The sequence below is a fragment of the Gekko japonicus genome, unplaced genomic scaffold (genome assembly GCF_001447785.1).
Source record: "Gekko japonicus isolate JY-2015 unplaced genomic scaffold, Gekko_japonicus_V1.1 scaffold102, whole genome shotgun sequence".
NCBI lineage: Eukaryota > Metazoa > Chordata > Lepidosauria > Squamata > Gekkonidae > Gekko > Gekko japonicus.
The window spans coordinates 1,961,688-1,975,289 of NW_015172006.1; the positions used below are offsets into that span (position 1 = coordinate 1,961,688).

At 47.7% G+C, this 13,602-nt stretch overlaps 1 protein-coding gene across 2 annotated transcripts in view; it reads left to right on the forward strand.

Moving 5' to 3' along the window:
* The window catches only part of FAM102A (family with sequence similarity 102 member A), an 84,778-nt gene extending 71,574 nt beyond the window's left edge, over nt 1–13,204 (forward strand). For both annotated transcript variants that reach the window (XM_015420172.1, XM_015420173.1), the window contains 3 exons: nt 3,400–3,521; nt 10,009–10,078; nt 10,920–13,204. In XM_015420172.1, the coding sequence (XP_015275658.1) occupies nt 3,400–3,521; nt 10,009–10,078; nt 10,920–10,965 (238 nt within the window). In that variant the 3' untranslated portion in view covers nt 10,966–13,204. The remainder of the gene's footprint in view (nt 1–3,399; nt 3,522–10,008; nt 10,079–10,919) is intronic.
* Nucleotides 13,205–13,602: the final 398 nt, after the last annotated feature.

The following is a 13,602-nucleotide window of genomic DNA, read 5'->3' on the forward strand; positions in this document are numbered from 1 at the left end:
CCAATGTTTTTTTTGGCTTCTAATCAACGTTTTAGTTCCGGACCTCCTAAAAATGTCAGGCGCAGTTATACTCTATGGTACTCCAATATAGAGATGTCCTCTCTTGCCCAGCTTCCTGTCCTTCATCCAAATGGTCCTCTTCTCCTTCCGGTGCAGTCCGAATAGCTTCCAACTCTTTCTGGTGCAGTATCCTCCAACGCTGCTCTCCTGGTCCTTCTTCCTCACCAGTCCCCTGATGTTCTTCCTTTCTCCTTCTGATCCTCCTGCCCGCTCTACAACTGGTTACTGGCTTGTTTATGGTCTATTTTAGAAACGTCACTTCCGCCTTGCCCTTCAGTCTCGCGATTTCTGCCAGCCGGTTCGTTGTCTCTTATCTCAGCATAGACCACAGGAATGCAAAACAAAGTTCTTTTTGCTTAAATTTGCTACAAATCTCCCACTTCTGAACCAAGCAAGTTCACTCAATCAGTTATAAAGTTCATAATCTATTATCCGGCTACTTCAACTAGCGTTTTTCAGTCCTCTCCGGTAAGTAAATTTAATTTTTGTTACCTTCTTTGTTTATACTGGTTTTTGAGCTGTTTCCTTTGTTCTCGATCTTTTCCCTTCTGTCACTGAGATTGGGAATGGCAACTTTATGCTATATACACAGCCCGGTAGGCTCCTCTAGTGTTGATCGCGACGCCCGCTTCGTGGGAGGAGATCAAAGAGTGTTCCAAGCCTCCTCCGAGACTTAAATCACTCCAATTTCATCTCCCTCTTGGGTCTTGACGCTTGCCAGTCTCCCCCCTGCACTTTCAAGGTGCGTCAAATCGCCATTTTTCCCCGACCGGAAGCCAGCAAAAATCCTACTTTGTGAGCGACTGGCGTTAAAGTTGTGAGTGAGCGATTTGGCTGCTGCATTAATCAGTTTGCTCTGTAGCCCTCCTTCCTGAGCCGAGGCAAAAATGTGCGAGCCGGAGGCTAAGAAACTAACTCAGCTTAGAGGGAACACTGGCTCTGCACGCAAAGCTACCTTGTACCACAGTGTTCCATCCAGCTCAGCATCGCCTGCTTCCCCAGCTCAGTTGCCCAAGCCCCTTTTCATTGGAGGTGTGAGGGGACTGGCCTCTCATTTGCAAAGCACGAACTCTGCCATTGAGCTGTGGCCTCTTTGCCTCCTTTATGGGACTGGCTTTGAAATAGGCAGGCAAATGTATGAAGCTTAAACACTGCATGGTACATATCCCTGATGACCATAATTTTAACAGTGTGGGGTTCTCCGGGATGAATTGTGAACAGCTAGAAGAGCCTCGCATGGAGCATCTTGTGCAGAGACATTCCTTCCCTGTGTAAAACCAAAGGGGTGCGCCTCTTCTAAGGGAGTGCCCTGCCATCTGTGTTATGTTTGTAAGCAGTTCGATTGAACACTGTTTATTGGTGGAGAACGTGTGGAGAGGGTGGCTACTTTTAAGTTTTTGGGAGTGATTATTGAGCAAAACTTGACCTGGAGCGCTAACACCACTGCTCTGGTGAAGAAGGCCCAGCAGAGGCCCTTTTTTCTCAGACTTTTAGAGAAAAATAACTTGAGTGAGAAAATACTGATGTCCTTCTATCGTTGCTCAATAGAGAGCATTTTAACATACTGCGTCTGTGCCTGGTTTGCCAGTTGTACGGCTGTGGATAGGAAAGCACTCCAGAGAGTTATCACCACAGCCCAGAAGATTATTGGCTGCCCTCTCCCGTTCCTGGAGGAATTGTATAGTTCAGGATTTGTCACACCCTGAACATTCCCTATTTGAACTGCTGCCTTCGGGTAGAAGATATAGGACAATTAAAACAAGGATAAAGAGATTAAAAAATAGTTTTTATTCGAGAGCTATTATTGCTTTAAATGCTACAGTTTGGGTGACATTGGTGGTTTTAAGTTGCAATGTGAACTTTAAGGGAGTTATGGGATGGTTGTGAATGGTTGTGTGAGTGTATGAGTATGGTTGTAGATGACTGAATGATTGCACCTTTAATTTCGTTGTACTATGTACAATGGCAATAAAGTATATTATATTATTATTATTATTATTATTATTAGTAGTAGTAGTAGTAGTAGTAGTAGTATTGCCCAGCGGGGGCATCTGCTTTGGTCAAGCAGTTTTGACTGAAATAAGTAGAACTGATTCGTTCCCTAGAGATGCAGTCCTACTTCTTCCATTAGAAATGGTCAAGATTTAATGTCTTCGGACAGCGCTGGCTCTTCGGCTTTGAAAAGGAGATGAGCACCGCAACCCTAGAGTCGGATTCGACTGGCTTTCGAGCAAGGGAACCTTTACCTTTACCTTTTATTTGCTCTTGCCAGCAACTCCCCAGTGTGAGGTTTAATGGTATCCCTTTTGTGAATAGACTATGCCCCTGTGCAAGCTGGTCAGTTGAAACGGTGTCTCGCGTGTCATTGGAATGCCGTTACTATACCAGTATTCGACACCGCATTTTATTGTCACTATTTGGTGGCATCATAGAGCTTCCTGACTCACATAAATTGCTTTATTTGCTAAACAGCGATGATGAAAACTTGTACTCAGGAGATATGAAATTGAGACTTATTTTATATTGATTTTAGACTATCTTAGAACATTTTTCTCTCTCTTTGATTGGTATTCGTTCTTACCTTAACTTTTGTATATTACTCTATTTAGTGTCAATGCCAATAAGGGCAATTGAATTGATGATGAACTCCCCAGTGTTTCACAGATACTAAAATGCATGGTGCTTGAGTTGGAATGTAGTCTCTAGAGGAATGTGGGATCCAAGCGGTTATGAATTTGCTCAGACTCACGCTTTTAACCTAGCGTAAATATTTTGATTTCTGGAAGAGGTGCATGTCTATTTGCTTCTGGGGTCAATTTAAGGTACTGCTTCTTACTTTTTAACATGTGAGTTAGGGCCCACATACCTACAGAACTACCTCTCCCAGTACAATCTCATGCACAAATCTCAGTCTCTGCCACCAGTCCCTTTCAGTGCCCTCCATTTGGCAAGTAGAGCCAAAGGGCCTGCAAAGCTCTTCTCTTCTGCAGGGCTGTTATGGGATAAATTTATGTACCACTGAGGGATAGAGAAAATTTTTTACTGATGTGGTAAGTGGTTGGGAGTTGGGGTTTTGCATATATTTTAACTGTTGCTAGATTTTGTTGTGGTGGTAAATGTGTAGTGATCAGTGGGGTTTTTTTTGGGAAGGCAAGCAACAATGTGCAAATAAACAAAAAGACTCGAATGCAAAAACTGAACCGACAAACCTGGGAGTTAAAAGCAACTCTGTACTGTGACCACTGTACCGTTACTATCAGCCCTTCCTAGCAGAAATTGAGACATTTGACAGCCGAGAGTGTGTGTGGTTCATTTTTCTGTCCTTCCTTCCATTGTCAGGAGGAAAAAGGATTCTGTGGAGAGTCATCCCACATGGGTGGACGACACCAGGATTGATGCTGACGACATAGTGGAGAAAATCATGCAGAGTCAAGACTTTACAGACGTCAGCAACATGGAAGGTGAGGTTTCGTTTGTTTCCACCACCACCACCCCTGAAAATGGAGCTGTTCCCTGTCCCTTGGGGACTCCCAGGTTCCTTCAGTTGAAGGGTCTGGTCCTGTGGATTGGTACTCTGCATCCAGAGCACATGGGATTCAGCATTTGGATCCTGGCAGCATCACAAGAGCAGTGTCTTTCACGTGCACCTTCCCTGCTTTTTATGATCTGGGACTCTTTCCAGCCGACTTATGTGAGATGAGAATGATGTACAATTAGGCTCTTCCTCCTTGGTTTGAAAGCTGCCTTTGAAGAGTACAGAAGGGTCGTTTAAGTGAGAGCCTCTTAAAGGTCTCTGCCATGATTTAAAACGTCCCTCTGGAGGGGCAGCTAACTGGCACCTGTAAGCCTGTATCTGGCTGTGGTCACACACGCTAAATAATCCACTTTCAATCCTCTTTCGATGGACTTTTGAATTGGATTTTGCCAGTTCACACAGTAAAAATCCAGTTGGAAAGTGCATTGAAAGTGGACTGAAAGTGGATTGTTTAGTGTGTGTGACAGCAGCCTCTGTCTTTTTGTCATCTATTTGGTTGGTAGCCACTGCTGAAGAGGCTTTTTTGGTAGCAACCCCACCCACCACCATTCTGGAAACAGCTTCCCACTCTGTTTGGCCAGATTCAGAAGATTAGACCTTTTAAGCCAGCTTTAGAGATGTTATCTGTTTACGCTGGCTTTATAGGTCTAATTTACTCTGGATTTTCCTGTTTGGGGCTGCAGTAGAACTGTGCATTTTCTTTGGGGGGTTTTCATTCTAAAGCATTTGCACTTTTATTGGGAGGGGGGCACTCTTGTGCTGGAAATCTACTTTTTCACATTTGCAAAGTTAAATGAGGGGGCCACCCGTTAGTTTGACAACTGCTTTTACCGCCAGATGAAGGGCTGAGCTGCTAGTTTACCTGGCATTAAAGTGGCACGAGGAAGACTTTTGGAGGAGGGAGACGTCCACAAACAAGATATCAGTCATGATAGCTAAGTGACCATCAGGCTTCGAGATTGCCCCCACTGGACTTCTGCCCGTCGCCACGGCTCCGTCGGCCCACTGACCATCCCCCCGGGGCACCAGAGGTCTCAGCTGAGGAGGGAGGTTACGTCGTCACCACCCCCTCCTCTTGGGGTCTTGGCCGCCCTTCTCTCTCTAGCTGGTCCTCGTGCCGGTACCACCAGGCGTCTCCTCCTCAACCGGCTGGACCTTGCCCCTCTTTATCCCTGCCGGGTGCTCCTCCCCACCCCCATACTTACACTGAGATGCCGGGACCTTTTGAGGGCCCAGTCGACCCAGCCGTCGGTTGCCCTGCCGGCCCTCCTCATCTGTCAGGCCCACGGCTCCATGGGGCAGGACTGTCTCATCATCCCAGCCCCCTCTTGCAGCCCGCTCACCTCCCAGCACGCTGACGGTCACGCTGCCACCTCCCCAACAAGGCCAGGACTTGGCGAGGCCTGCCGAGCTGCATGTGCTTTTTGTCACGATGCGGGGCTAGGCAGGGGCGAGGCAGTTAGGATATAGTCCGAGGTCAGGAGCCAGTCACACCAGTTAGCCGGAAAACAAGTCCAATACACAAAGCAAGAGCGGGGTGGTCAAGGTACAGTCCAAAGTAAAGAGCCAGGCAAGCAAACCAACCGGGAAACCAAGTTCAAAGCACAAACCGTTAGAGTCGTCAGGCAACCAGAGTCCAAAAGAGTCCAAGCGAGTCCCGGCTCCTGCTAATACTCGGGGCTGAATGAGCGCCTGCCACGCACGCGTGCCTCTCGCCGCCAGGTTGCCATATCCCGTCGGCGCTGTTCTCTCAAGCGGGATACCAGTGGAGGCGAAGCAGGAGGAGAACTGTCCGGGCATGCTTCTTCCTCAGCTGTTGCTGGGGTAGCCTCTGGAAGCTCAGCCCTGTCAGGTGCGGGAGTTTCCGGCATTGGGAGCTCATCCCCAGCAGCACTTAGATCCTCTGCTGGGGCCGTTTGTTCGCACTCTGCGGGAGCCACTTGCTCATAGTCAGCAGGAGCCGTGACACTTGTTCTTCCCCATCCTCCCGTTCTGCCACCACGCCTGGCATCAGGGCCTTTCTCAAAGAGGCGCTCACTGCCGTCTCTCCAGGTGGGTTGCCTGGTGTCTTCGGGGCGCTGCCAGGCAGGGTGGGGATGCTGCACGGAAGGCCAGCAGGTATTTCTTGGAGGATTTCGGGGGGTTCGCGGGGTGCTGGGTCCCCCCAAAGTGGCTCCCAGGAAGGCCAGGCAGGGGTGTGCCTGGACAACTCAATCCTTGGAGGATAATTCGAGTGCCAGTTGCTGAGGACACTAATGAGGGAAAGGCAGCACCATCATGACCTGCCGGTGGCTTCGTGGAAGCATCCGATTTTCCACAGGTATCACGTGGAAAAGCTGGAAAGGCAGCTTACGAAGAATATCAGATTCACTTTAACACACATCAGGCCAGCGGTCCATCTCTTCCCTCTTGTTTCTGAACGGTGGCTGGCCAGATGTTTCTGGGAAACCCAGAGAGGGGCGTGAAGGAAAATTCCCTCCTCTGTAAACCAGTTTCTGGGGAGGGCGTTCAGAATCGTACTGCTTGTGAATATGGAGGCTCTGTTTCAATATTCTGATTGGTGGCTCTTAAAGCTGTTCTCCATTAACTTGTCCAGCCCCTGTTCAAAAGTGAAGCCCAAGGCCACCATTGTGTCCCATGTAGGGATGTGCATTCGGTTACTTTTTTCCCACCACAGAGAACAGTGGAGAGGATGAGGGCAACCTGTTTGGGGGCCCGTAGAATTGGACCCCCTGGTCCAATGTTCTTGAAACTTGCTGGGTATCTTGGGGAGAAACTCCAGCAGCTACCCTGTGAGTTTGGTGCCTCTCCTTCAAACCCCCTCCCCTCCAGCCCCCAGAATATACCCTATGTTTTCGCCATTGACTTCAGTGGCCCATAGGATATAACGGGGCCGAAATTGACATTCGGCCTGCAAAAGACTCCCCAATCCTGGTACTGCCGAAATTGACATGCAGGAGTCTTTCTACCCCATTTGGCCGAATCCAAATCAGGTGGATTTTTTTTTTTTTGCACACCCCTAGTCCTATGCCAGAAAGTCCTTGTCAATTGTCTTTTGTGCCTTCTTACTAGATTATATATATATTTATATTGCATATTGTATGCTGCTGGATTCTCTGGTTCCCAGATACCTTATGCAGTCTGCTCTTATTATATGAAGAGAAGAGATTGGATTTATACCCCACCCTTCACTACCCAAAGGAGTCTCAGAGTGGCTTACAAACTCCTTTCCCCTCCCCGCTTAACAAATTTATAGATTTGGAGGGGGGGGTGCTGGTGGTTGATATTGATTAAGCTTGGTTAGTTTTGTTTTTATCATCCCTTGAACTTCCCTTGAACTTGGGAGCCAGTTTGGTGTAGTGGTTAAGTGCACGGACTCTAATCTGGGAGAACCAGGTTTGATTCCCCACTCCTCCACTTGCAGCTGGCTGGATGACCTAGCCGTAGTTCTGACAAAAGCTGTCCTTGAAAAAGAGCAGTTTCTATCAGAGCTCTCTCAGCCCTACCTACCTCACAGGGTGTCTGTTGTGGGGAGGGGGAGGGAAAGGAGTTTGTAAGCCACTCTGAGACACCTTTGGGTAGTGAAGGCTGGGGTATAAATCCAGTCTCTTCTCTTCTTCTTCTTCTTATCATAAGCTGCCCTGAGAACCAAGTTGGTGACTGGTGCAGGACACAAATGCTTAACATAGATATTAAAATGCCTTCTTCTCATATGTCAAAATCAAATTTACCGCAGAATGACAGTTTACTAGACATTTACCACAGATGTTGAAAAGCCAGCCCAACCAAGAGAAAAACTTTATATCCCTTCTGGAAAACATGCGCTGTATGAGTGTGCAGAAGGTTTGAGCTGATGGGCCTTTTGTGGCTCTTTTGCCGATTGAACCTGGTGGTCTGAGGAGTCAGGGGTGCTTTTGGTTGGCCTTAAGGGTCACAAGATGCATGATGGGGCAAGTAGCCAAATGTGGCACAACAGCAAAACCATCTGTGCTCACAGAAGACACCATGCCATTGGTGTCTTGATGCAACCAATTCGGAATGCCAGCCAGCTGCTGCCAGCCCTCGTCGCTGAGTCTCTGCCCCACCCCTTTATTGCAGGTAACCTTTGCTAGCCTGTGTTGGCCCAGAGGAATGAGCCAAAGGGCTCTTGACCTGAGGGCCACAGCCCAGAGCTTGGAGGAAGATCTGCTGGCAGAGAGAAATGCCTCCTTTGCAGTCAGAAGCCCCCCCTTTTAAAAAAACGTTCTCCCGCTTGTTTCTTTACATTGTGTTTTTTGTATTGTAAGCCTCTTTGGCTCTCCCTTGTGGAGCAATTGTGATATTAATACTTAAGAATGTAAGTCTAGCTACCTGATTGTACTCCAGCACAGAACATTGCCCCCAGTATATGTTGGGTCTGTGTGTGCCCAGTTTTAGGGATAAATTTATGGTGGTTACGTAGGTGATGGTAGCCCCTCAAATTCAGCCTCCATGGGCACGTTTCTCTCTCTCAAGTGGGGGGCTTGTCCAGTTTCCACGTATCAGTGTCCCTCCAGCAATGCTCCCTCTAAGCTGTAAAGTCTTGTGAGCAAGAATTCTACTTTGTGAGCCAGTTGGCTACTGAATAAATTAGTTTGCTCTGGAGCAATGTTCCCTCTAAGCTGTTGAGTCTTGTGAGCAAAAATTCTACTTTGTGAGCTACTGGCATTAAAGTTGTGACCAAGCAGTTTGGCTACTGCATAAGCTAGTTTGCTCTGGAGCCATCCTTCCTGAGCTAAGATAAAAATGTGTGAGCTGCAGGCTAAAAAACTGTGCGCTAGCTCACCCTAACTCAGCTCAGAGGGAACATTGCTCTGGAGCCATCCTTCCTTTATTTATAATATATCTTTATTAGGTTTTTCAAACTTACAAGACAAATACACACATAACACCCACCACCAAGATACCCCAAATCTTTACTGTAACTGATATCTTTCCATTGATCAAATTGTTTAATTAATTACTTGATTTCTACCTTCTCTCTATCGTATATATCCATTAGTATTTCTCATTACATATGCTCCTGGTCAACTTAAATTTCATCTGTCTGTTTCACCTGGACTATAATTCATCCTATATTCTGCTAGAATTTTCACGTAGCTTTTTTTTTTTTTAATTTATTTTTTCAATTTTTAACAATTCTAACACTTCAAACAGTGAACAATTAATTTTCCAATTACATTCACATCCTGTAAATAGTTCCTGCGTATGTACAACGTTATAACATGTTCAAAGAATTACAATACATTACTCAACACACTTCCGAATATGATTTCAGTAGAAAGATAACAGACTTAGCGTAAACTTGATAGGAACATTAGGAAGCATCCCGAACTATTGGAGCGGTAAGAAAGAGAAGAAAGAAAAGGAAATATTAGAGCTAGTGGAGATGATATAAGTAAGTAAGTATGAGAATTTGCGGAACTGGACATTGCATTAATCTTATATCCATTTGTGATATTGAGACCAATCAGATGAGATAAATTGTTTTTGTGACAGATAATCTAGCACTGGGTACCATTTCTCTATGAAATTAGACTTTATTGGGTTTTGTGACATGCAATTTAGTTTGTTGGAGACTGCATCCATTAAGTAATGAGTCCAAAGTTTCTTATACCATATTTCTACTGAGGGTGCCTCTTTCTCCTTCCAGTACAATGCTATTGCTGTTTTGGCTGCATCTAGAAGGACTTCTATTGTGCGTCTATGTACCCTTGAATTCAAATTTTCAGGCCAGATATTGTTAAAGTCTTTTCCAGGAAGTCATTATTAAAGCCAATTTGGTGCAGTGTGAAATGATCCTGACTCCATAGCCCAGTTCCAACAAACCAGCTTCATCATCACAAGCGCTAACTGGGTGACAGTTTGTGAAAGGTTGTTTTTTTGGTGAAATTGTAATAGAATAGTTTTAACTGCCAACCTAAATTTCTCTTTGTGCCAGGGTTCATTGCTGCTTTTCAGTGAGTCGCTCCCACCTTGTAGCTTCTGTTTCTGTGAGCTATAAGACAAAAATGTGTGAGCTGGAGGCTAAAAAATGGTGAGCTAACTCACACTAACTCAGCTTAGAGGGAACGTTGCCCTCCAGTAGATTCCTGTCCTCTCTAACCACTAACCAGTCAAGCATCACATTTCCTCCTTCCCTTTTTCTCCCTGGTACTCTCTTGCTCTTCTCTTGGGGCATTTTACCTTGCCTCAGTGGTACTTCCTAAAATGTGCTGGTGGCAGCGGCATTGTGGCTTGAAGCGACACTGCTTATTGTTTTGTACCTGTGCAGGCTAAAGTGAGACTATTTCTCTGCGCTCAGCACAGTGTCAGGTAGCCTGGGGGGAGGGCTTCCCGGGGGATGCTTGTTCTCTGGTTCTGTTCCTCAGCCTCTCTCTCCCGTTTCTTTACAGATAGCAACCTGCGGCTGTTTGTGAGCAGAGACGGCACGACGACGCTGAGCGGGATTCAGCTTGCTAACAGGTACCGGCAGATGCCTTCCAAAGCGTGAGCCTGGGCCAAGTCCATAGTGAAGATGCTCCCGCCGTTATTCCACGTGGCAGGGTTGCACCAACCCAGAACTTCGGGTGTTCTAACCCAGAGCGCGTAGGGAGGAGACTTGGGCAATACATGGGAAAGATTGAGGAGCAGGGAGAAGATGAGGGGTCAGGCGACGGTGAGGTGAAAGTGATGCTGCGGCACAATTCTGTAGGCCTCTGGCTCACTTAGAGGAGGGCAGGGGCAGCAAAGGAGAGGACTCGCGGTAATGGGTTTAAATTCAGGGTGGGAAGGTACCGGCTGGATATCAGGAAAAACGTTTTTACAGTCAGAGTTGCGCAAGAGTGGAATCAGCTGCCTGGGGAGGTGGTGAGCTCCCCCCTCCCTGGCAGTCTTTTACCAGCAGCTGGACAAACACTTGTCAGGGGTGCTCTAGGCTGATCCTGCATTGAGCAAGGGGGTTGGACTATATGGCCTCTAAGGCCCCTTCCAACTCTGTGATTCTACGGCTCTTTCACTGTGCACAATCCTATAGTTGCCAGCATGTTAACACCCTTCTAATCTAACAAAAAAATACATTCTATTAAAGCAGTGTTTGTTTGTTTGTCTCCTTCTTTTCTTCCTCTCCCCTCTTCTTCCCTCCCCACCCCCCCCCAAAAAAAACCTTTCTTAGGTTTGATTTCAGTCCAGGTTAGTTATTTTTAATAGATTGGTTTATAGTCTCAATTTTAGTGTTGCGTTGATGCTCTTCAGAGTGGGAGCCGCAAGCACAAAATGATTGTCTCCTCCTCTCCCCCCCCCACTTCTTTTTTAATTACTCACGCAGGGTCTCATCTGGAGTTTACGAGCCAGTGGTAATCGAAACCCATTAAATGTGAAAAGGCCAGGGTAGACCTGCTGGAAATGGTCCCCTCCCGCAACCACAGTGACGTTGGATGGCCGACCGCTCGTCTTCGACTTCTTTCTCTTCACGCGACATTCCAGGCAGGGGCTCCTGAGGCCTCTTCCCTGCCACGCGCACTGCGGATCTGCTCCCAGGACAGAACACTCCGGAAGGTGCACTTTGCTCGAGGCCACCTCCTGGCTCCCCAAACCCCACCTCCTGGCTCCCCAAACTCATCCCAGTGTCTGGAAACCTCCAGCACTCTCCCGCGGATTCCAAGCATCGCCTCGAAAAGTCTCCTTGTCGGCAGGGGAGAATTCCTCTTCACTCCATCCCAAATCCTCATTCCAGAAGCCGCATCTCGGCGTGGGATTTCCTCAGTACCGTCTGTGTAAATCGTTGGGTTATACCACTGTGAACACTTTATTTTTATTTTCTTTCAAAAACTCCTGAAGTTTTGGGGAGGGGGGAAAATCATTGCTAATGGAATACCGAGAGCCAAGGGGGAGCAGAAATTCAGGTGCATTTCAGAACGCAGCTTTTTCTTCAAACAGCTTGCGGATTGCAAGGAAAGGATCACTTTTCTGCATGGGTGACCACTCAAGTGTATTCTGAAGGCCCAAAGACCGATCCATTCATAGGAAATGGCTTTTCGTTTTCCAAAAGTGCATTTCAAAAGTCAGTAGGTTGTTTTTTTTAAAAAACACAGATGATAAATGCTAAGCACCCGCTAGCATTACCAGCTGCCGTCTTGCAGAAATCCCCCTTCCACTGCAGGGCATGGAGGGGGGAGGGCATCTTTCCTTGGTTTCTATTACAGGGAGCACTTTAAAAGATTCCAAACAAAACCCTGAAAGGCCCTCCAAAGGGCCATTTTCAGAAGTGGAACCTCTGCTCTTGGCCCTCCAAACAGCCACCCATAGTACGCTGGTGGGAGTGGCTAGGGCTTGTGCAGGACACACACACATACAGAGTAATGATTCTGCCTACTCACTTCAGGCCAGTAGAAAAGCTTTTTTTAAGGTGCCCCAACATTGCTGCCTTCCAGATTAGGAAAGGGTGGCAGGACAGGTTAGTTTTTCCATACTGCATGGATGTGTGTCCAACTTTTCCAGATCTAGAACACAATTGTGTTTACTTGCGCATCTCAGTAGGCTTTGGTAGGGAGCTTGGAGTGTTCCAGCCCCCTCTCTTAGCCAAAGCCGTCACGGAGACGCTTTGTCTAAAATGCACCTCGTACCAACCAGGCATTCGCGAAGTGTACAGATTCCTATCTACCTTGATGGACCAAGTTAGGCCTGATCCACACGTGCAGCAGAACACGTTGATAAAAGTCTTGAGCTGGTAACAGGGACTGTACCGATTGGCTGCCATTTCAAAACAAAACAAAACATTCACTCACGTTGAAAAACAAAGTCACTCTGCTTGTAAAAACGGCACATCAAGGAGAGAGGCTCTAGCCAGCCTACTACCTGCTGGGCCGGTCTACTTGCAGGGGATACGTCATCTAGTGCGGCTTAAAGTACGGTCCTCCTCCTGCAGCCTAACTTGTGACAGGCCCCTTTGCCACCTCTTTCCGCCGTGCGCGAACTCTCCTGAGCACTCAGTGCTGGCAAGAAGGGTAAAAGGGTAATTGTGTCCTCATGTACTGTTTTACCGCCTGTGTTCCACTCCCCCAATAAGCATGGTGCTCAAGCTCCCTCTCCGATGTTGAGAGGGGTGGCAGAGAGAAAAACCACAACGGGTCAGGAGGGAGGTCTGAAGTTTCTGAACGAATCTCCTACCACCCCTTCTGATCTCCGGGCAGCTAGATCTCCAGGCAGAGATCGAAGGGGTGTTCTGCGTCGAGTTAGCTGTGGGCAGGACTCCCTGATCTTTTTGGCTGATGAACTTCCGTCCGTGTAATGCTTCCTTCCCCCCCCCCTTTTCTTGCTGTTGCGTGTGACCGATGGGTTAGCCACACTTGGGGGGGGGCACCTGGCAAGCCACAGTTGCCGGAGCACGACTGAGGCCACTACGTCCTGTCGATGCGTGTGCATGTAAAGCACCTGTGTACCTACACCCCTGTGTCTGTGCACACGTCTTCACACGCAGCAGGAATAGAGTCGAGGGGGCTTAAGCCTCTCCCCCCCTCCCCGGTTAACGACACCCGTGGGGTTTGTTGTTGGGTTTTTTTAACCAATGACTGTTTTGTAACAGGCATGTTTGTGGGTGGACTGCCACAGAGGGGATTTGGTGGGTGACCAGAAAGAGAAAGCGACCAGGTTGCTATACCTACCGATAGGCCGGGCCGCCGTGTTCCAGAAAGGCAGCACTTGGCCGTTCTGAAGGAAGCCGCTATTGCCGTTTGCTGTCTGCTGCTCAGTGTGGGTTGCATTCTCGGGGGGGGGGCTCTTCAGAAGCAAGGCTACAGATGGCAGGCATGCAATCCAGGTGTGGAATAGGTGAGCCCCTCAATGCAACTTCCTCCGGAGTTGGTTCTTGAGCCTGGTGCACTGGAGCACGGACTAATACCTTCCTCCCCTGATGTGGCAAAGGAGGTTAGTTTCAGTCATCTCACTGCAAAAAAACCTCGTAATGCGAGCTTTCGTATGGCAGTTGGAGGTATGCAGTCCCGGATGGGTCT